At 38.7% G+C, this 25,182-nt stretch overlaps 1 protein-coding gene across 1 annotated transcript in view; it reads left to right on the top strand.

Moving 5' to 3' along the window:
* Nucleotides 1-9,065, top strand: part of LOC134819429 (bifunctional arginine demethylase and lysyl-hydroxylase JMJD6-like) — a 36,878-nt gene extending 27,813 nt beyond the window's left edge. The window contains exons 9-11 of the mRNA XM_063829377.1: nucleotides 1,531-1,669; nucleotides 2,410-2,582; nucleotides 5,572-9,065. Coding sequence (XP_063685447.1) covers nucleotides 1,531-1,669; nucleotides 2,410-2,582; nucleotides 5,572-5,661 — 402 coding nt within the window. The 3' untranslated portion in view covers nucleotides 5,662-9,065. The remainder of the gene's footprint in view (nucleotides 1-1,530; nucleotides 1,670-2,409; nucleotides 2,583-5,571) is intronic.
* The last annotated feature ends 16,117 nt before the right edge of the window (nucleotides 9,066-25,182 follow it).

The following is a 25,182-nucleotide window of genomic DNA, read 5'->3' as shown; positions in this document are numbered from 1 at the left end:
TAACAAACTGTAATGGTAAAGTTGGACCTTGTAACAAAACTGTAATGGTAAAGTGGACCTTGTAACAACTGTAATGGTAAAGTTGGACCTTGTTACAAACTGTAATGGTAAAGTTGGACCTTGTAACAAACTGTAATGGTAAAGTTGGACCTTGTAACAAAATGTAATGGTAAAGTTGGACCTTGTAACAAACTGTAATGGTAAAGTCGGACCTTGTAACAAACTGTAATGGTAAAGTTGGACCTTGTAACAAACTGTAATGGTAAAGTTGGACCTTGTAACAAACTGTAATGGTAAAGTTGGACCTTGTAACAAACTGTAATCGTAAAGTTGGACCTTGTAACAAACTGTAATGGTAAAGTTGGACCTTGTAACAAACTGTAATCGTAAAGTTGGACCTTGTAACAAACTGTAATGGTAAAGTTGGACCTTGTAACAAACTGTAATGGTAAAGTTGGACCAGATATTATCTTGATACCATTACCAGACTCCAGACTGATAAATTGACATTAAATAATTTGCACATGATGTGCTTTGTTAACGTTGAGGAAACATGGTTAGAATATTAAGATTTTAACACAAATAAATAAAGGCCCTTATTTAATGGTTGTAGTCCCTGCCCAGCATCTCCCGTGGTCAGTAATCCTAAAGCCCTAAGGCAGGAGGAATGGAATTTATTATGTGTTGGCCTGTCTCCGTATCAACTATCAAGTCAGAGAGTCTCGTCGTAATTGTTCCATCCCCCAAATTTCTTGTTACGTACACAGTAAACACCCTTTAATACAACTGTTAATACTGGAGAAATCTAGCTTAAAATTATTACACTTCCTTAATTTGTAATGGTCGGCAATGGCTTCAATGCCCAAACTTAACTATTCTTATCGCAGATTTGTATGTTTTCACTGGATTTCTGTTTTCTAAAGAACAATATTTCTTAAAAAGCAGTGTTTCTAAAGAACAGTGTTGATACATTTCTTAAGAGGTGTTATAGGATAGTTATTACTAAACTTTGGAACATTATTGCACTATTATTTACTTCCTCGTGTTATTCGAGAAAATCGATTTCAGTAAAAAACCAGCCAAAATTTGTATCTGATGAGACTTGAAAAAACTAGACGACTTGAACAGCTAAGAAATTATTCTCGCAAATTAATGTGTCTACTTTGTTGTTTCTGCGACATGCCAGGTGCCAAGTTTCATAATTGATACTGAAAAATTTGTTAAATTCGGGGAATTTGCTTGAGACCTGCTGCAACTGCAATTTGTAAGCCATAAAATTAATACCTACGCGCTTATCTCAAACTTCCGACAACTTTCATCTAAGTCTTATATTAGAATGGACTTCACCACCGTCTCATTCTACCAAAAATAGCAGTGCACCACCGCACCAGTCATCTGCCTCGTATTAACCAGTGCACCACCAGTCATCTGCCTCGCATTAAGCCTCACCTTCCGTTTTTGAACTCCAATTTTAATGAACATCAACAGACCCCTTCTGGTAATCCCACTAAAACTAAGTTATCTTCTCAGGAGCACAGACCGGATCTAGCGAAGATAGCCGATGATACGGACCTCTCTGTAAAGTTAGCAGAACAATCAGACAGTTCCTCTAACGGCTCAACCTCCAGCTCCTCCTCTTCTTCTAGCTCCTGCAGCACTTGTCTTACTGGTGCGTTTAGGTTGCGGGGCTGCAAATCTGGGCTTGAATATTTTCATTGTTAACGACTTCCCCCATCATCATGATCTTACTTTTAGGAATTTTTTCTAATTTTTTTTTCAATAGATTTATGACAGTTTTTTAGAATAATTCTGGAATAAGAAAGCTCACGTTTAACCGTGTAATCATCATTAGCGTAGGGCCTAGATTTTAATATTTCGGTGACTATAATCTTAGTATAACGATAAACGGATCATTACATCATTCCCCCTGCCACTCTGTCTCAAGAGGTTTTTAAAAGTTTTTACAGCGTCAAACTTTCTTAAATGTTACACTTTAACAACGATACACTATACTCGGTAATTTTCGGATTTTGTATTGTCATCTAGGCAACATATGAAGGGGTCATTGGTGTAGAGTATTACTTAACGAAATATGAAGGGGTTTTAGGTGTAAGGTTGAACTAATAGTCGCCATGCAGACAAATTATAAGGATGCAAACTTAAAGTTAAATACAGGAAATTTGCCGTTTTAAAAGGTCTGGAGATTTCGAGGTATAATGAGAATAAGAATTTGTTGGATGAAAATTCAAAATATAGTGTATAGAAGAATTAACCGTCTCATAGTCCAGTAAGTGATACAGGTTATACACACACCTGTTCTAGAAGACCGAACCACGTACGTTGTGATCTAAGTTCAATAAAATCATTTACCTAGCACACAAAGATTTAAAACAACCACAACATTTCCAGATTCCAACTCGGACAATGACCGAAGCAGACCTGTGAGCCGGAAGAAAACTTCAGCTAAGAAGAAGGCTGGAAAAAGAGGGAATGAGTCGGAGGAAGGGAGGAGGAAACGTTACCGTTCTAAGCGGGAGAGAGATAGAACAAACTACAGAAACAAGCGACCATCCCACAGCGAGGTAGTGTATTTTAAAATAGTCAACTAAGGAAGGTTAAGAATTTAAGATCCAGTTAGTACCGGTTACCAATTATTTATAATATGCCGGGTATGCCCCACTGGTTCCAATTCTGCCATATTTGTCTACAATATGTGATTTGGCATCGGGATGTGATTTTGACATAGTTTGGGCCACTGTGGACAAGTACAGCATTAAAAGAACTACTCAAGCCATCTACCTAATAGAATTGACATCTACCTAATAGAATTGATTTCCCCCAATGATAAGATAACGAAAATTCAACAAATTGAGTTGACCATTTTATGATTGAAATCATAATTGTGGGCGGAGATATAACATTGTGAACAAATTGGAATTAAACTTGTTTAATAAAGTGAAGAAATATCCACAAACGTAATATGCCCCCCCCCCCCCCCCCCCCCCCCCCCATATGATTTGGAGTTAATAGTTGGGAGAATGACTATTTCTGTGGATATATCTGTAGTCCTAAGAGACCCGATCTAGCGGATGTTCATCAACAACAGCAAACCTTACATTTAAACGCTTTAACAATTTAAGTAGTTTAACAATGTCAGTTGACCTATGCTCCACATTTATTTATCCGATCGCTTCTCGATAAGAGCCTCTTAGAGGACTGTTTTAGTGAGTGGATGAAGGCTGTGTTTGCGTCAAACGTGTCTCCACTATATGCTTAGCATGCGTCAACTGTGCGCTAAGTCTTAAGCTCTTCGTCGAAAGGATATCAAAATTCCCATGAATATCATCATTTCGATGAAACAGTTGGTGAGCATTGCCAAATGTCAAGGCATTCATGCATCAAGTTTGCGATGTTAGTAAATCATAAATACTGCGCTTGAGTTGTGGTCACCACGTCCCCAGCAGGAACTATGAGTTCCGCATTGCATCATGTGTTGTTGTCATAGTTACTATTGCATGTTGTTGCTGGGCAACATACTGGGCTATTACACAATAAACATCAATAGCTCGCATATTTGGCATTCCTGGCACTATCCAGGAAGTGTAGCGGACCCAGCTGAATACGTAATGTCTGGGACTATCCCGGATCTTGTCTAGATACGTGGGACCTGTGCCTGGCAGTGTGCCAGATCACCGCGGCCTGCAGAGTTGTATGCCAGGTCAACCTTGCAGTATTCTGCACAATGTGTAGTGGCCAGGTAAACCCAACCTTGAGTGCTATGTGCGGTAAACTTATAGTGACCGGTTTCTCTCAAAAAAATTTTCACATGCTAAAAACTCCTATCCTTGATTTTAATGCTCCCCGGAAAACAAGAGTCAGACTGATGCCGCGATGATGAAACTAGGCCTAGCGACACTAATATACAATTCCTGATGATTCGGGTGGTAAGAAAATTCAAAACCGCTGTTGACGCGATCTTGCTTGAATGTGAAATTTGTGTAGTGGCCGGGACTTTTTGACTCGCATGCTAAAAACTCCTATTCTTGATTTTTAGCTCGACCGACCGGAAAACAAGGGTGTGATGTGAGGGTGTGATCCTCAGAGATCATGTGACATCGCTGGCATGCTACTTGACTCATGACAAGTGCTGCTTGGTGACGATACGAGGGAGAGAGGGAGGGGAAACGTCAACTCCAAGCATGACATTCAATTCGAAATTTCAAAAAGATTGTTGACGTGATCTTGCTTGAATTTCTAGATATCTTCGAAAAAAAGTATCTATGGCGTAACAAAACTATTATGTGAATATAATGTAATGAAAAACCCCTCAACTACCATTTTATATCACAGAAACGAGCATATGTAAAATAAAAAGGCCGGACAGCAATATAAATTGACCTAGCGGTAACTGTAAATCATAAAATAAAATATGGTATGTGATGCAACGTACGGTACTGTCATGACTCCTGCTAGATTTAATGTGCAAACATTTCAAGTAGTCAGTTACAGAAGGCTTGTGATGTAAAGCTTGCGGAGTAAAGCTTGCGGAGTAATATTTAGTTACTATACTACTCCAGATCAGCTTGTAAAGCTAACACGTCGGTATATGCAGTAGTTAAACTATCAGAGATTCTGTGATAATGTTAGACTGATCTAGACAAATCCTTGTTTATCCCTTTAGTAACTCTCAGTGTCACTTAATCCATCGCCAAACTTGCTTTAGATCGGCCTGAGTTACTTATCAAAGTTATTTGTCACCGAAGTTATTCATCTCCAAAGTTATTTATCTCCAAAGTTATTTATCGCCAAAGTTGTTGGTATTTATAAGTGTCAAAGTATTGAAGGATATCAGTCGTTGCTTGTCAGCTATTTATCGCCAAAGTTATTCACCTCCAAAGTAACTGATATTTTATTACTATATAAGTCAAAGAATAAAGAATAATATAAGTATTTCAATGAGTCTATGTATCTAGACCACTAGTTCTATTTTGCTTTTATAATAAAAGCTTGCCGATAAGATTTTTGACTGTCAATAGAGTATAATTTTGGACCTATTAATTACAACGGTCTCCGACCCTTGCTATTACAAAGATGCGATTAAACGAGTGTCTTACAAAAATAACTATAAATAGGTTTTGTTAATTATGTTGTAATTATGTATGTAAATTGTTAGTTATGTTTTTTAAATATCACATATTGAAGCGCATTATAATTTGTATTTTTCATGTCACTTCAGTTGCGCTCACTTTATATGTTAACAAATTGACATACCTATTACTTATAATAAAAGAATTTCAGCTATTCTAAGGAATTCAAATGATATAAGAATAATAACAAATCATGTAGTTTAATTCCCCTACAATTACCAAACATATTTAGGGCTGTCAAGAGTCCCAGTGTTCTAATGGTTGTTGGGCTTCTTAATTTACTTACTTATGAGTTATGATGGAATAACTGTGTATGAAACCTTTTATCTATAATAATAATAAAGTTATGATCTTTTGGCAGAAAACTGGTCATTGCCGTTACCTTGGACGTGTCAAACATGTTTTAATTGATTGTTTTTTTCAGGATGATAAGAAAGAAAAGAAGAGCGGTAAATCCTCCCGTCAGGGAAGCTCGGAGAATTCCAACCAAGGCCGCCCTGCAAGAGAGCACTAATCTTAATTCTTATGACGCGTGAGAAAATGTGGAATAACACTTCAAGTGGCGTGAAGTCATACCATTCATTTTTAGACAGTTAGGAACTATTTTATAAAATTGAACAAATAATGCTATATTATTATGGTATGTCAAAATGGGCATTAAAATGTAGGGGGAAGGTTCTTGATTATTGGGTATAAAAAGTTGAAGCGATTTAAATCCAATCGATGCCACAATTATTCTTTAAGGGGACAATCTTGTATTATAATTGTCAAGTGACCCAATTATGCTAAGGATCAAGAAAAACCAAACACTAAATTTGAAGACTCAATACGATAGTAATGTGAACCACTGGACTAACCCTCAGTGAAATTAGCCACCCTGTTTTAGGGTTAAAGGAGACTGATCTTTTCTGGTCCTCTAAAACTCTTTCTGCCGTGATAAATTACCAACGACAAATCATTAATAATAATCAAGCTTAAGATCCGATAAAGAATAACACTCGTTCTATCTGTAATTACAAAAGGCCTAACTTGCAAGCACGTGTCCTGGAAATCAATTAACAATTAGTTTCGGCGATCAGATTTCTACAGAAGACATGTTATATCAGCTTAGCTCAATTATACCTTAATAACAATGCCCACGTACAAATTATAAATTTTAATAATCTGAAAGACCGATAAACTAACAACAAAATCCGGAGAATGAATGAATGACTTGCACAGCCCTACCCTGTTTTAAAATGGGTACATGATTTAACCACTATAGTTCCTGGCGACATATCTAATTTATTAATTTATAACTTATTGAACGATCGAGAACACAATGAATCTTTGCAAGGAATAATAACGTATATGTTTAACGGTAAGATAATATGTTAAGCACAATGCTTGACGAATGCTATTTTACTAAGATTTAAGTTAAATCCCATCCCCACTGATAGGCTTAAATACAGATAACAAATATTTCTGGCCCTGAACGCCGTACTGAGAACTTTCTCAGGAACACATAATTTTAAACCGTTATAACTTCGATTCTATGGAAAATGCGAGAAAAACTTCGGGAAGATTTTGATCGCGGAGGCTTCGTTCTTAAACTGTTTAATACCAGCTCAAGATCAAACTGTACTGGGAGGAGATATAACCATTAACCATGCAGAGAAAATAATCACAGATATAGTAAACTATGTAGGAGTATACGGTCTGTGATGGACGTAACGGTGTAGTGACCAAGCCCTACAAACTTGAAACAGTGCCCCCACCTCGGTAGGTTTTCCACCCAGACAATCTGCTAACATTACCCGCTTGATTTTGTGGATAACTTTCCGGGAAATTCTCAGATTATTCACAGATTATTCACATTCCGAATATAATCGGTGATATAAACTAAGTAAAAGCATACAGGATGCTATGGTCAGATAACCAAAACCATATAAGCGTGAAACTGTTCCGACTCCATACAGACAATTTGCTCTCATAATTCGTCAACTTGTAAACATTATTAGCCTAATTTTGTGGACGACATTCCGAAATATCCAGACTTGTTTATTAAAACCCTCGGCTTATTCTTTTAATTAACTGGAAGCCTGATGAGAGCCAATCTGCTGAAGACCAAGATTTCCTGTTGCCACAATAAAAATACCGATATCCTCATTAGGGTTGAGATCCTATGTTAAGCTTTTTTAAAGTGACTAGGAAGCTAGCTGCTACTCCTAAAAAACTGAGTTGGTGAAAGCTCAGATAGGCGTAGATTTTCCCGAAGCCAAACTTAAAATTCTTGCCTGGTCATGCAGAAAAATGTTTCCTTCTCCTTCGAGAAGGCGTGTCGTTACACAGATGTTTCTTGCATGTAAAAGACAGCCAGCTTTCTTTCCTTGGTATATAACTTTAATGTCGCCACAATTAGAAGCTACATTTTACCAGTATTATTATACACAACCGGCTATCTTTTAAAGGCTAAATGGAATCTCTTGTTAACGGTTTTATAGGAAACCAAATTAAAAGTGACAGCTCAAAGGGCAGTCTGACATATTTTTACTTTTAGTTTTGTCTAGATAATTTGAAAATTTTGTCTGTTTTACAAAAAATGCAGAAAAAAATTAGAAGCCATACTCTCCTAAATATGTTGTTTAATCCTGACAAGATAATTCATAATATACGGTCACCCTGGAGAGAAAAGGAGGGGGAGAGGGAGGAGTAAACCTCTGGGAGATTAGTAAACCTATGAGCAGTACTCAGTGTGGGACAGGGCAATTAGCCTGGTGACGTCACGTGAGTGTGTGACGCACATGAAGGTTAAAATGTCTGGCAGTTTCTGAAAAATAACTCCAAGAGAAAGATCTTGGAAAGATGCAAATTTTATGGGGGAAAAAAACAATTTATTAATCGATAGTATGGTGAGGTTTGGCAAGTTGTTAGTCCGGATTTTCCGGTTTACTAATGAGTTTCTGTGTGTAGTTGTGGCAGTGTGGTCTGGGCCCGCCGCGGCCCCGGGGTTTTGTACAGTCACTTTCTCTGTGGTTTTTTTATATTACGATTTTTTAGATCAACCAATAACATACAAATTTATCACAATGCTATAAAGATTCCCCTAAAAATATCCACAAATCAAGAAGTTCAACATAAGCAAAATGGTTCACATAAAAAGCCCAGTACTGTGTGCAGTGATTCAAAAACCATTTAAGGATCTCAAAATGGAAATGGTCTTTGGCATTGTTTAATAAAATTAATACATATTTAAATTAGACTAATGAACAACTTTCTGGATTCTGAGAAAAATGATCACTCCATGAATTCCTAAAAAAGCCATATGACCGGTTTAATAAGGTGTCCTACTGTTTTATTTAATTGGGTCTTTTCATTCTTCATATAATAATGTTTACACCGTGACCAAAATATACTATATGAATTAAATTGTCCCCTACGGTCGATTGGCTCTGCAGAAATTTCTTTGGTTTGGAATCCAAATTTATAGATTTAAATCTGTAGGGAACTTTTTCTACTCTCTGTACATTATTTTAGATTTGATTTTAATGTATTCGTTTAATATGAATATTAGAGTTATTAATTAGATTTGAGTATTGAGATTATAACACATATTTATCAGTAAAAGTTTTTCTAGATTGTGATGGACGTGGTGCAATGTGCGATTTAAAGATCCAGAAGATTTAGGATCTGAGTAGAATTTTCCTTTATCCTAATCTAATATTGCTTGAATTCAAGTTATGGCAAATATGTATTGGGTTATGAAATAAGACTTTTCACCATGTGTTGAACTTTATTATACTTTTTAAGAAACGAGGCATAAGGTAATACATAAAATTGTTTTGGGGTTACATTTCGAAGATTGTTTCAAAAATGTTCATGTTATAAATTTTGTACTTTAAATCTTAATACACTGCCTTTTAAAGACGTGTATGTGTAGAGATGTGTGTACTTTTTGTTTGCTTCTAAATCTAGATTTACAGTCACCTTTTCATACTTGAAGGAAAGTTTGTTATCTGAGAAAGTTATATCATCAAAGTATGGGCTCTGATGACGCATTTAAACGTCAAACGACATTTCAGCTCCCAAAATTTGATATCGATGAACCTAAATTTCACTGGATTTGATATGCTTGAAAATTTAATCTCAATCTTCAACTTAGTCAGATGTCTTCAGAACCTTTTCATGGACGTCACTTTGTTGATCACAAATTGAGGGAAATTCTAATAATAAATGAAACGGGCCCAAGTAGTTAACAGGGACGGGAAATAAAACCCCTGCCCGGATGGGATGTACCATAAACGAGTAATTTAGGTTACAAATTGCATCGATCCCCCTAATCTCGAAGATGACGTAGGTACCAATTTTAGAAACTTACGTGGAACATCGACCGGGCCTGCCAACTTAATTAACGATACGGTTCCGTATCCTGGATGTACGATTATACAATCGCACGTACTTGAACGTAAACTTTAAAAACTCTCGCACCATATTTTTTAACAGAACGATTATAATGATTATAATTAGGTCACCCTGAAGATAACGAGATTTTATCAATTTGTATCATAAATGCCGATTTTTCGTGGCTTAAATAATTTTATCTCTTTTCCATGAGAATATGTCCTCTCTGTTATTTTTGGGACTTAAATGTGTTCCAAACTACTATACTCTGTCTGTTATTTTTCTGACAGACTTAGTTTGATCGCTGAGATTCTTTAAGGGCTGACAAATTAAGAGCTTCTATTCCATAATAACGATCAGCGTGGCTCACTGAATTCCAAGTAAGAAATCTCAGAAATACATTTTGATGCAGACCGTTTTATATTCAAGTTTAAACCTAGATATACTATAGCTAAATATATAGGTAAATATTTAATATTATATATTATACATGTGTATCCAGTCCTCACCCTGGCTACATGATATGAAGGACTTGTTTTAATTCTGAATGAAAAGCTCAAACATATTATATAATGATACCAATAAGACGAATGAACCAATCTTTGCATTCTAAACTTAACTTTTGGTCACTACTGAAATCAAGGAAATGCAAATTTCCACAGCAATACCTAAAATCTAAAGTTAGATTGTATGATGCTTCCTCAATGATGGTCTGCAACAGTAATAATGAACAAGTGCGCTGCTCCCCTCGTTAGACTAGGATAACTAGACATTGACGTGCTATCCTCCTGATTCATTGGCTCATTGGTATGATCAGTGGTCAAGAACTGTACGTATATGACACTTAGATCTGGTACTCGTGACCGAACAAACTTTAAAGAACTATTCCAGATTCCTACAGAGTGCAGAGTTAATGAACTAAAATGTTGTATGAACCTCTCGGCCCGCATTTAAATATCCCTAGATTACTCAGACTAATAAGGTAAAAAGTAGATGATTGACAATGAAATCTCAGAGCAGTTTATCTAAACTGTTAATTTCCTACCTTGATTGCAGGAACTTTTAGGAAATAGCGATTCTTAAAAGTTTCTGAAATTGAGGATAAAATCAGATTAATTACTCAAGAATATTCTAGAAATGTTTTAATTTGAAGATTTGGCTATGATATTGCTATTGCAGTTTCAATTACTTAAATGGCTTATTATTTCTACAAGCGGGATTGCAGTTTTAATCGTTTTATGCTTCCTTCCACTTTCCAGGCTGAATCAGTTACTATACTACGGAAATGGTAAAGTTTCTGCAATTTTTGATCGGCCTAAATTATGGCCAGCAAGAGGTGTTACACAGTGAGACCCATATAAAGGGTGTAACACTGTGACACCCAGATAAAGGGTGTTACACTGTGGCACCCAGATTAAGGGTGTTACACTGTGACACCCAGATAAAGGGTGTTACACTGTGGCACCCAGATAAAGGGTGTTACACTGTGGCACCCAGATAAAGGGTGTTACACTGTGGCACCCAGATAAAGGGTGTTACACTGTGACACCCAGATAAAGGTTGTTAAAACCGTGCCACCCAGATAAAGGGTGTTACACTGTGCCACCCAGATAAAGGGTGTTACACTGTGGCACCCAGATAAAGGATGTTACACTGTGGCACCCAGATAAAGGGTGTTACACTGTGGCACCCAGATAAAGGGTGTTACACTGTGGTACCCAGATAAAGGGTGTTACACTGTGACACCCAGATAAAGGGTGTTACACTGTGGCACCCAGATAAAGGGTGTTACACTGTGACACCCAGATAAAGGGTGTTACACTGTGCCACCCAGATAAAGGGTGTTACACTGTGCCACCCAGATAAAGGGTGTTACACTGTGCCACCCAGCTCAGATAAAGGGTGTTACACTGTGGCACCCAGATAAAGGATGTTACACTGTGGCACCCAGATAAAGGGTGTTACACTGTGGCACCCAGATAAAGGGTGTTACACTGTGGTAGCCAGATAAAGGGTGTTACACTGTGGTACCCAGATAAAGGGCGTTACACTGTGGTACCCAGATAAAGGGCGTTACACTGTGGCACCCAGATAAAGGGTGTTACACTGTGGCACCCAGATAAAGGGTGTTACACTGTGGCACCCAGATAAAGGGCGTTACACTGTGGTACCCAGATAAAGGGCGTTACACTGTGGCACCCAGATAAAGGGTGTTACACTGTGGCACTCAGATAAAGGGTGTTACACTGTGACACCCAGATAAAGGGTGTTACACTGTGGTACCCAGATAAAGGGTGTTACACTGTGGCACCCAGATAAAGGGTGTTACACTGTGGCACCCAGATAAAGGGTGTTACACTGTGGCACCCAGATAAAGGGTGTTACACTGTAGCACTCAGATAAAGGGTGTTACACTGTGGCACCCAGATAAAGGGCGTGTTGATTATGATTTGGCGTTTAATAGTCATATTGGCGATGTTGCAGTACAAGATATCCGTATATTACTTGTTGTACTTGGAAATGACCCCGGAGTCCCTGGTGATTAGTCAAATTTCTGCCGAGTTTTTTACAGGGAACCATAGTGATAGGCACGCATTTGTGCGGTATCAACTTTAAATAGATTCGCTTCTTAGTTCTTCCGGCCTGGTGCGGCATCCCGCCTTATAGTTTTGAATCAATTAATAATAGCAGCGGTGACAAGAGTATGGGCCCTACGGTTAAAGATCTGTAATCAATTAATGGGATTGAAAACAGGAAATATCCATCTTTCCAATGCCCAAATTTGGCCTTTGGGTAGACCAAAACAACTGTCAGATTGATCTTGTTATGTCCTGATAAGTTTAGGTAAAAGACAACGGTCTGCGACTCTGCCAGGTCTTGTAAATGTAAAAGGAGCTGAGCACCAGTCACATACTTTTGCCTTTTTGGCACAGCTTCAAAACAATTCCAATACGAAAATGTGGCAGCTGTAAAGGAATCTATCACAGGGAATATAAATTCCACGTCCGAGAGCGTATACTTACAGAAAGAAGCCACTATCCAGATGATACTCCCTTTTACTCAGAGAATTTCACTTTTACTTGAAAATGTACAAGTACTTAAACATGTGTATGAGCACTCATCAGTTTTCATGATACATGGATTAAAATATGTTGCAAGCTCTCTGCATGTTAGTTGTAGGAAGCCTCCTGGAACCGGTTAACTGTTGAAAGTTGAAGAATGGAGATGGCTGAGAACAAAGATCGGATTTGCCATCACTTAGACACTCATTTTCACCGTTAAAGGAACAATGATTCAACTGAGGTTTATGATAATTCGGCCAGAAATTTCAATTTTATTTCAATTTCAACATTTTCAAAGAATTCAATCACTTTGTGATACTTATACTTATACTTTTTGTTTCGATATTTTCTGTAGAAATCTGGAATTAGATGGCTTTGACAAAATAAAACAAGTTACATTATTGATAAAGGAGTTACTCTAAAAATGAACGATGGAAATGGTATATATAATACACTCGACACTGCTAAAGAAAGCTTCGCTATATAGTATTAACTATAATAAACCAACTAGTTAATAGATCAATAAATCAATTAATTAACTAATTAATCAACAATAACTTCTCGCTAATCATACGCATAAGACACCTAGCTGAGGCGAAATAAAAAGTGGTAAAAACAAAAAGGCTCTTTTCTCTACGTACATACAAAACACATACAGTCTAGACTCTAGAACCCAGGCCCACAGATGTGCTGTGAAAAATCAATTAATTAATTAATTAATTGAGGAAACTTTACTGACATAATCCACCGGAAACACCAGATCCACATTGGAAACATGGTGTTTGTATTAAACTGATTGCGACCAGACTTCTTATCTAAAATATGATCGGAATCTGTCAGTTTTTATCAAGTTTCCTCTATTTTCACATCACATCTGATTTATTATTTCTAATACTAACTACTAAGGGGTGTAAGCTAATAAATACTAAATCCCACAACTTCATCCCGACCTCTGTTCAACATTTCAACTTGTGTGAAACTGTTGAGGTATTTCAACAGTTGTCACACAGCACTTCTAAAATCACCTGTTTTCTCGGCTAAATCACTGATCACAGGTTTGCCTTATCTGTCGACAGCATGAAAAATAACATGTCAACGTCTGGAAAATGTTGAAACCATTTCTCGGAACAGAGAGTCGGGGTAAAGTTGTGGCTTTATCAGCAGCTAAACTTTAGGATATTTCTACACTCAACTAAAACACACGACATACCGGTCTACTCTCTACTATTATATACCACATATCTCAGTACATATCTCCATAATAATATTACAATAATGACATAATTTCAGAAATATTAACAATCTATGAACAGATGAACATCGAGTGGGATTCGGAGCCAGATTCTAGCGTTTTCTTGGATAGAATTTAAAACTTTTGCAATGAGAGGGTCAGAAAGAAAACTGGCTTTCCATCTTGAATCTCGATGAACAACTTGTGATCCAATGAGAAATGAGATTAGGTGGATGGTGATATCTTCAAGCTTGAAATAGTATTGTATTCGAAAAATATTCGAATAATATTGGAAAAGTTTCACCTTATCTCAATTCACCATCAAATCTCGGACTTTGTGAGGATATGTGAAAGAAATGAAATGGAAACAAAAATGCAATTTTTACAACACATAAATTTGTAAAACTGGTTACAGAATATATATAACAAAACACAACAATAAATTAAACTGGGAGATTTCAGGAAATAAATTACAGCACAATTCCGCTGATTTACCATCAAGGCACCATAATCGCGATAGGATACTTAATAATCTGACACTTGACATAATATTATAATCGGAATTATAATCTCAAAATTGGGAAATTATTTAAACATATTAATCAGATGAGACATATAATCTTGAGAAAATTAATAATTTTTAGGAAATCACATTAACATACTTACTGCAGCATGGGATTCGAACTTGTAACAGTAATCATAGTACACTGAGTTTTTAGGCACAAACGGGAACCTAGTATAAGTCATAACTTAACACTCACGCTATATTTCACTAACTTAATATATTACTAGTAAGCTAATAAACTCGTTACTCAAACCCATGGCATAATATAAAACTTTGCAGCACCGAATGCGGCGCACATCACTTCATACATCATATAATATAGGCAAAAAAAACTTAAACCTCGTCGCATAAAAGCCGCAAACTCCAGTTCCAGCCCTGGAAGGTTTGCGGGAAAATAACAGTTTGAGCAAAAGGCTTCAACACAATCACCTCTGCAGTGTGCTTTGTGAAATTTTATATACATCTGGAAACTCATTATTCAAGGACATGCAGGCGACGCAACTGCAGAGGCAAGTGCGTTCATAAAACCATAATAAAAGCATCGTAAAAATCATTAGAAATCTGCAGTACAAAACAATCGGACAAATTGAGCTGGGAAAACATTCACTTCAAATGGACTGCTAGAACACAGTAAAATATAATAAAACTACTGATTATCAAATCTGTACTAAGAGCCCACCAAGGAATGTTTAACATGTTCCACGCACTCCTCAGGACTATCGAATATGGGCATCCCATGTAGGATGGCCATGTCCTGAAGGTACACCCTACACCGTCGGTAGTCCTTCTGTGCGGTGGGAGAGGGTGGGGCCCTGGTCCCGTCCGCACAATAGTCCTTCATGTAGAGTACCACGTGACTGCCTCGTCCTAAGAGGAAGGCAGCTTGCATCATACACAAGGTCGAGTGTTCACCTTCCGGTATGATCATCAGGTGGACGTCGTCGGGTCTGGATTCGTACAGCACGTCGTAGAAGGGTAGGATCTCCACAGGGGCATCGCTCGTCCGGAGAAGGTTCTCGAAAGCTTCGATCTCCCCCTTTTTCTTCTTGATGAAGGCGTTGTCGCTCCAGTCAGGAACAATGATCCGCCTCCTGGAAGACATCTTGCGTTTTCTCCTCATGGACATGGTGGAAGCTGAGAGTTCGCTGTACAACTCGCTGTAGTAAGCCATGTACTGGTCCTTCTCGAGTGGGTACTTCACCTTCCTTAACCTGGAGATGGTTGATTCCACCTCAGGGTCGGAGTCCATCCTCTTGTAGGAGTTACAGCAGATCTTGGAGAGCTGTTCGCTGTTCTTTATCAATCCTGACTTAGAAGAGTGGGTGTCGAAAGCGTTTTCAGCGTGTTTCACCTGTGAGACTATCGTCTTCAGAGCAGAGATTCCCATCCTTTTGTTGTTGCTGGTAGCCTTGAAGTCGGCGGTACCATCGTAGAGAGCGGAAACGTAGTGAGCAGCAGTGGCAGTGTCTTTGAACACAGGAATGTGCTCCAACTTGGCGATCTCCAGGACGTACCTTTTGAGATCGTTCAGCAGATCGATCTCGTACTCGTCCAGTTCCTCGCCCATGATCTCCCACTTGTTGCCCTGTCCATCGTATTCCTTCACGATCAGAGTCAGGGGTTTCCTGGTGCCCAAGAAGTAGCAAGCCTCCATTATACTGGCTAGAGCTCGCGTCTCGTTGTCAAGCACGAAGAAGAGCAGCTGAGCCTGCTCCTTGGCCTTGGCTTCCGCCTGGACTAGAGCCTCCGTCCACTCATCTACTTGTGGGTTGTAGAAGTCGATGTGACGGTCCTGGAACATGGGGATGACTATGTCCCCTCTCCAGGTGGTAGGATTACAAGAACCGCCCAAGAAGACTGGTTTCTTCTCAATCTTCCTGTTGGCAGGCTTAGGTGACTTTAAGTGATAATAATTGTCTGTGTTCTGCTTGTCTTTTAACATGCTAGCTATTAACAATCCCTCCCCCAAAGTGAAGTGTCCCTCCCGTTTGAGGTCCTTCAAAATGTCTATATATGTTCCCGGTACATGGACGTTAGATGCGTCCAAGATCGTGGACATATCACTGTCATCAATTATCTGAGGCTGATGGGACGAATTAAGTTCATCTTCGATAATGTTCAGAGCTGAGACAACTTGTTTTGAGAAAGATCCATACTGGTACTTGTAGAGCTTCTTCGACTTGTGAATGATACACATACCGAAGATAACGGCGAAGATGAGGATCACAAACATGTCACGTGATAACCTAGAGAAGAAGGGATGGTTAGTGATCATGAAATTGAGAACATTTGGAAACAAGAAACTTTGAATAACTTTACAGAATCTCAATCGCATTATACGAATCAAGTATAAATTTCGTATAGGAAACTTTGGAAAACCTTCCGTACAGAATCTCAATCACATAATAAATTTTAAAAAGGAATATGTCAGATTTTGCTTGACAATTTCATCATGAATTACTAACATACGACAAACTACGACGAGCAAAGCCAAGTGGCCGAGCAAATGGCACGTTGGCAGGATTACTGCGAGCCAGTCAAAAAAATATTCGCCAACATATCTCTCCGCGACACCATGCATCTAATATTATTTACTGGCCGTTAAAAGCTGCACAATGATCAATAAGCAAAGAGCTGTGCTTGATAAGTCGGAGATAAGTTAAATCCAATGAATATATTTCTATCCTAAATTCATTATATACTGAAAGGTCTAGAGAACAAATAGTGCAACGTATGTTGTTATAACGCAGAGTGAGGTTTATATAAGTTTTGCCAAGTTGTGCAATATGCTTGTACTACAAGAAAATTAAGCTGACAAAAAGTGAGCCGAAAGAGCTGAATGATAGAAGAGTAAATATAGTAGATAATAGTAAAAATAAAAGGTGATGAGATGGCAGATTTACTCCAATCAGAGGGCAGAATCCTGACTAATAGCTATGAAATGGATATGCCGCGTGGAAAGCTGAACTGACATGCAGAATTAATGGCCATGACAAGCATTACTCGGAGAATAGTTACTATTTACTAAAAATAGCATATGATAAGGAAACACAATATCCCATTAGTATCCCGTGAAACCAAAACAGTTATCAGAACTGTTGAGCAACCAATCGCGGGCACCAACAATATAAATTGTGCCGTGTTAAAATACCCAAACAGATTACTAGAAACGTCCATTGCGTTAGAAACAGTTCCGGAAGGCGAGTCTTAAACCACGCCATCTGGTAGGAAATGCAACCCGGCCTTAATTCCAGGCCACAAACACGGAGTGAAAGCCTGCGGAGTGAACTTGTTCACTTAATGTAAAGACGGTTAGGGGAGGGATACTGGCATATTATGACAGTGTTGGAATAACGTGCCGGAATTTCAACGCCTAGTGATATGAGTTGCACCATATTAGGACGCCTCCTGAAACCTGATAGACTAGATCATCATCATCACAGTTAGGCGGGGGATTCAATATCAATAATGGGAGGAATGGACGAACGTGATTTTTTCGGAAAAAATTACAAATACCTGTGAAAAAAACATGGAAATTACAATACTAATAATCGTCGGGACTAAAGAATAACGAGTGATATATCCAATAATGTTTGTAAACAAAATTAAAAGTTTCAGCCGTGGGAAATAAAATAAAATAAAGTTCACAACAAGAAAAAACACGAATTCGGAGTATTTCATTGCTATCCAGCACTGGCATACAACACTGTAGGTGCACACTGCACATACCTAAAATACAGGAGCTCGCTCATGGTATAACTGTATGTGCGGTATGGGGACTGTATTATTATTATTCTGTAAACGATATACCATGTGAGTAAAGACAGATAGGTAACCAAATTAAACTCTAAACTAAGTTAAATCTCAGCGAGTGAGGAGACTCGTTCGTGCCAGCTATGCACCGCGTGCTGCAGGCTCACACTCTCCCAACAAGAGCAGAGACCTTTAAATACACGTATCAGGAGGGGGATATCAGGGGACGGTTAAATTTAGAAAATTAAAATAGCGTACGAGGTGTCAGGTGGTTTTGACGTGATTACGAGATCGGAGGTCGTGGACGAGGAGCAGAGGGTGACAGTTCGGCTAGTGCGAGATAAGGAGTTTTTAATTTGATTGTAAGAGGGGTTCCCAGGTAAGCAGGGTTCCCTGGGTAGGGTTCACGTCATTTTAACATGAGATATGACGACATTAAGTAGGGGATTTGTCCCCCGGTTATTAGGAAAAACAGGACCCTCACAAGATTGGTAGAGAGCCGGAATTAGAGGCAATGAGAATGACAGGTTGGGGGCATGTGATAAGGGACCACGTGAAGGGGGGGGGGGGACGGAAATAGATTAGTAACCACGTGGTATAAGGATTACGGATCATGTGACATGGGGACAGGTCATGTGACATGGGGACAGGTCATGTGACGTGACCTTGGGGGAGGCGAGACGTTGCCTGATTAGAATTAAAGAAGAAGTGTAGGGAACTGCATTTGACAAGTTAGGGGTGATGTGATGGAAGTGAAATCATGTGAACTGAGTATAAACTCTCTTACATCAGCGTTGAATCATCTTAATCTGGAGAGGAGCTCTGAAACTCTAACAGCAATGGGAATGACAACAAATGAACTGAAAGGTAGTGTGGTGGGAGGTTGTATCTATTATCTAATCCAGTATGTGCAATAAATAAACCCTACCTATACATGACTTGTCTATCACGTCATAACATGGTTGCAGAAGCAATTAAAGTACATTATATATAACCCATGAAATTACCAACCACTACAGCAAGCTTGAACTGTTGTAAATTTCTAATTATATAATGAAACGATTTAAAGGAGTGAGTAGTATGCCGTAAAAAAATATATATATTTATATTGCCACAAAATTAACACGTTGTAACCTATGATGCGGAATACCGATCTTCATTGTTACAAGAGAAATTGTATTTTTATAGCATCCGCTTGTAAATTTTACTCTTTAATTATTTGTCTGTCTTTTTCGTCAGCAGTGATCGTGTTACATTGTACCTAGACATTATTATAGTATCTTAATATATAGTCCTGCTGCCTCAACTGTCAGACCGAAAATTTAATGCAGCTCATGAAGTTGCAGGAAGCAACAAAAGCGTTTTCCGGAATCTCGAAAGCGTAGTAAATAGTAATGCAGAAGTCTGAAATTGAGCAATAGGAGTTATCGCTGCTACTTATATTGACCCAGCCCCAGGACCCTCCCACGTCGTAAATACTCTTTTTTCTGCATTGGCTGGAAAGTGCTAAGTTCCACAGACAAAGCGAGCTTGCGTCAAGCATGTTGGGATCGGTCCCCGCTTCCTATTGATGGAAACAAATCTAATAAGTAATGCAACTTGTAGCAAAGTTGCAAAAACGTCTCCTTTAGAATTCCAATAAGTCTCGGCTGACGGCTCCTACATTTTGCACAAATCAGCTGCAAATTCTGCGGGATTGCAATCTATTCTGTCATGTTGTCAATTTTATTATGTAACTGTTCTTATCGCATGAGATAGCAATGAGATGTTGTAACAATATAATTAGTGTCAGTATTCGTGGCAATTTTCATGGTAACTGTGTTGATGCCAATATTTTTGGATATAAATGACACACAATATCATAAGATAGGTGATTTAAATGACAGTAACATTAAGCCAGGTAACATGACTGGAAAGTAAGGACTTAAAGTTGTGAAGGGTAAATAGTTAATGTGTCATGGGTTAAATCACCGCTGAAATCACGTAAATAACTGACCAGGGCAGTTGGGCAGGTCACCCCCCAGCATACTATTACTCTAACAATAACAAATACAACAAAAAACAAGTGCGGGGAGAACTGACTGCGGAGGGAAATGACTTAGCAAGAAAATGACACCCACAAAAGAATAGCCCGAGCTGGCATGTTTCAGAGGTGAAGAACTTAAAGTTAGGAATGTTCCCAAGACTGAAGTAAATAAGACTGGGCTGCTGCAGTATGTCATCAAATTATACTACCCCTTCGAGAGAAATGGGTGACAGAGACGAAGCCAATTACTATCCTCCAACAGAACGAGTCCAATATAGAAAATATCCAGTCTCATTTTACCGAAACTTCTAGAAGGGTTTTACAAACAAACTTTAAAACTCATATTAAATGTATGAAACTAAATTTAAAGCTTAACAACTACATTTAAAGCTTATCAAATATAAGCTCAGAGCACGGTGAGCATGTCAAAGGATTGCACTAACTCTACTGATATGCGGCCAACACGACACTCCCAACCTACCATGAACTAAATCATTATCAATTATCATATGCATTACATACTACCACTATCTTAACACTGTACTCACTATCTTATCGCAGTCCTTAACACTTGCTAACAGTTAACACACTGATGGATATCAAGTATCAAGTATCATAGTCCAGGAATAAGATCATATCCTCAGCTCTTACGTATCAGTGTCATTTTAGAGATAGTTTGAACGGTTGTAATGATGTCAGGATCGATGGGAGGTGCAGGACGTTGTATGCTGAGGATGAGTTTTGAGATGATGATGTGTTGTGCGTGGCGGATTGTCTCATTGCAATTGTTTAAGCGTTTTGATTGTAAATTTGCAGTGGTAGTAAGTAGCAGATGGTTGTGCAATGTGCACAAGCCACGGATACATATTATGTAATCACCAGTTTTGTAACTTATGTTTGCTAACTAACTTACAATGGGGACAGGTAAAAAACAAAAAGGCAGCTTCTATACTATTAGTTTCTAATGGAACAAAGCAGCTACAGACAATATAATGATAATGTTTGCATTGAGTACGGAAAAAGCAGCTCATTGCTCATTGTGTTAGTCAGTATATTATCACATCTTCTGAGACAGACAGCTGGTAAGCCGGCCGCAACTACAACTGAAGGAAATCAAAAGCGAATTAGATCGCAATTAAAAAGTAATCGCCCACCTCCGCCTAGACACAAAAAACAGATGGCTACTTTACAAATTAACTACAAAAGTATACTGTTATTATGTTATTATGCGACATAATACACATAATATAATATCAGTCACAACTACAGAGGAGAGACGGCCGGATCTGAGAAGACTCATCACAACGATCTTCACAAAGCTTTTATATATAGTACAATGTAGTAGTAGTAGTAGTAGTAGTACTAAGTAGTAGTAGTGATATGTACAGTATACAGACAGGTAGACACAAAAATATCATGAGTAATGGTCTATTTTTAGTAACACCACGAGAAAGAGAGCTGTCTACTCTTGCAGACAGCAATAAAACCTAATGAGGAGAGATAATAAGCTAATGACCCTAATGAGGGTTAATGATCCCCGCTCGCAGTCTAATCCTGGTTTATATATAATCTTATATTTACTCTTTACAGTGTATAGGGTAGCTGTCAGACTGTATACAATTACACAGTGGCAGTGATATCTTCTACTTTTGACTGTTGTTGTGCGTCATAGTGTAAAGTTGGGGAGGAGGAGGAGGAGGAACTCAGCTGGCAGGATCATAATGAGACGCAATTTCCGCACCATTTGATCAAACCCGGATCAAACCACTTACTGCGGGATATTGACGTAACTAGTTACACTCTCTACAGAAAGAGAAAGAGAGAGAGAGAGAGAGAGAGAGAGAGAGAGAGAGAGAGAGAGAGAGAGAGAGAGAGAGAGAGAGAGAGAGAGAGAGGAGAGAGAGGAGAGAGAGGAGAGAGAGGGGGGGGAAGAGAGAAGGAGAGAGGGGGAGAGAGAAGGAAAGAGGGGGAGAGAGAAGGAGAGAGAGGGAGAGAGAGGGAGAGAGAAGGGGAGAGAGGGGGAGAGATGGAGAGAGGGAGAGAGAGGGAGAGAGAGGGAGAGAGAGGGAGAGAGGGGGAGAGAGAAGGAGAGAGGGGGAGAGAGGGGGAGAGAGAGGGAGAGAGAGGGAGAGAGAGGGAGAGAGAGGGAGAGAGAGGGATATAAACTGAGCAGCAGATAAACTTCTGAGCATGAAAAACAAAACACCGCAAATTAGATCAAAAACCCGGATTATTCGGACCGGGGATTACCAGGTAATAACCCTGAAATCACGTACCGAGCAAATAGCACAGACTGTTAGGCCCCTTTCTGGTGTCCTGTGTTAAATTAGCTGACAGGTCAGTGAGCGTAGTAAGCACTTATCATAGACGTGCTGGCTACTTCAGGTCCGGGGGAAAACAACAACCCTACCTTATATGGGCATCACGTGATACTGCTCATCATCATCTCACAAAGCTAGGCCACAGCACAAGGCTCGGAACAAACGACACAAGTTTGTGCACTCGAGAGTGGATTGTGGGGTTATATATAGTAAGGAGCTAGAGAGAGAGAGAGAGAAGGACTGATAGTTGGGAAGTAAGTTTATAGCACTGAAGTAACTCCCACGAGTTTCTCTCTGACACGAGATAAATCATCGTTAGAACGAAGATTGAATCACACCTAATAGAGGGGACCAGCACTTTCACGCTAGTTTCAAATGCAGGTCTTGATATACGGGTGATGTGTTTTGTTTACATAGCGAATCTTGTGTAAACATGTTATAAAACATGGCCAATCTATAAGATTATTATTAGTAATAGGAGTCGTGGAGAAAGGGCGCTAAATGCTATAAATACATCATAATAACCTAATCATAAACCAAGATTACCAGCCATTCCCCGAGTCCTGTGGAGGTCCTGTGATCTTCACCCCCCAATAGGAATTATCTCAACCTCAGCCCCATGTTATGCAGCCATTTCAAACGGGAGGTGATGTGTGGAGAGAGGGGGGTCATGTGATAACATGGTCATGTGATAACAGGGGAAATACGAGATCTGGTTGTGATCACATTAATCTTATAGTCAGTAGAGCAGCAATAATAAAATCTGTGCCCTGGATTAAGCCTAAACTCATTTGTCTATAACCTCCTCAACTGTGAACCAAAACTAAAACATTATATGTTCCCCGGGAATCGTGAATCGGGATTAGAGCACTGAAATTGAAGACGAAACTAATTCTAGAATTTGAGATACTGGCTAGATCTATCCCAGAGAAGAAGTAGGACTGTTTCAAAGAAATCTAATGGCTTATATACGAGCCATTACCCAGACAGATAACAGTTGACATCATGAGATGAGTTGGCTGAGGTTCAAATAGGGTTACCTACTCACACGAGAAAGAGAATAGGATATTATCTTTGAGGCCAGATGGTCAATTTAGAGGAAGATCAGACCTTGGCGACATGAGACTCGCTCAAAATAAGAATATCAAAGATGTAACCGATATAGACTTCTGAGAAGTCACAAATTCACAAATTTATATTCGATCAGGCAATACTTGGCCACCAGGGAGTTCAGATCAAAGAAAATCATCTACTCTACAGATAAGTGGTTCACGGTTAGATCCTTATCAGTGACATAGCCGTACAACAATTAAACTGAATAGCTGTCTTAATTGAAAAGAATTAAGTTTGCGATTGCTTGCTGGCCAGAAGCTTAGCTTTTGATCAGACCGGAAAGCATTGTGATCCTTGAATGGTAGCCAACCTAGCAATTAAATATAAAGTGATCTCAAATTTTGGAACAATGAACTGGATAAAGCAACATTTGGAACGGCGCCTCATCTCTAGACTAATCAGTGCATGGTACTCAATACCTGTGGTATATCGTCATTCAAAGCTCATTCTTTCATTGTATTTCATCGGTCGGTAAGGAGGATGAATTCCTTTGATTCTTAAATATGTATGAGGAATTTAAGGATATCAAACCATATCTGGTAGGTATCAAATCATTCGCAACATATTTCTGTGCAACGAACAAGGATCAGTCACATACAGTAAAAACAATCGAAATAACCGATTCCAAAACAGCGGCCAAAACAACTTGCAAAAACATCGCTGAAACATACCAAATGAGGGCTTGGTATACCAATAAAAATGCAACACGAATAACACAAATTTCAGGAGGTATCTGCGTACAATAAATCTGCATAAGTTAGGGCAGAGCACTAACTAGCTTTATAGAAGCTAGGGAAACGTCAGAACGGGAGGGAAGCCTAACTAAAACTGTAAAACTGGCAATATTATAGCATATATAATATTCATCTAGCGCTTTCTGAATCCTACGCCCTCGTTAGTGTTACGTTTAAACAAGAACAGGTAAATATGCTGTGTTATGTGCCCGAATTGTAACGTTTCGTCCTTGCAATGGTATTAATATATTGTCCGTTTTAAAATAGATTTAACAGGAAAGAAGCCCAGCAAGGCGGATGGAATGAGTTTAATTTCCCCCGTTTCCAATTAATTCATGGCACATTTGGTGTATTTTAGACAAAATAAAATGCAGAAATAAGAATAATAAAAAAATATGCGCATCAAGAAAAACTTGCTCGTGAGCTTGTTATTAGATCAGATAGGTTACTCCCTCACATTGGAGAGAAGAGTGAAATCTAATCAAGCTGGACTCAGCCCATGATCCACCCAACAGATAAATTCAATTACAGAAAATACTGAAAATTTTACCGTCATTTCCATGTTACACTATGCTTTTACAAGTGGAAATTGGGAAGCAAAAACAATTCCTATAAGATGGAACTAGAATAACTGCAGTGCGTGTGTTGTTATTTGTTAATACTTTAACGAGTTGTCAGGAGTTTTTAACGTAGGAAAATGACAAGAATGTAGGACCCAAGTTTAGAGCGGAGGATATGAAGACTGGTGGACGTGACGCAAAACCGCGCCATTAATCTAGGTGCGTGTCACAATACACATGTGCAAAGTCGGGAGCAGTTAGAGCAAGATATACTGGAATATGATGTGAAT

Source organism: Bolinopsis microptera, chromosome 8, assembly GCF_026151205.1.
Source record: "Bolinopsis microptera isolate Bmic1 chromosome 8, MBARI_Bmic_1.0, whole genome shotgun sequence".
Lineage (NCBI taxonomy): Eukaryota > Metazoa > Ctenophora > Tentaculata > Lobata > Bolinopsidae > Bolinopsis > Bolinopsis microptera.
This window is presented reverse-complemented; position numbering and strand designations above follow the sequence as displayed.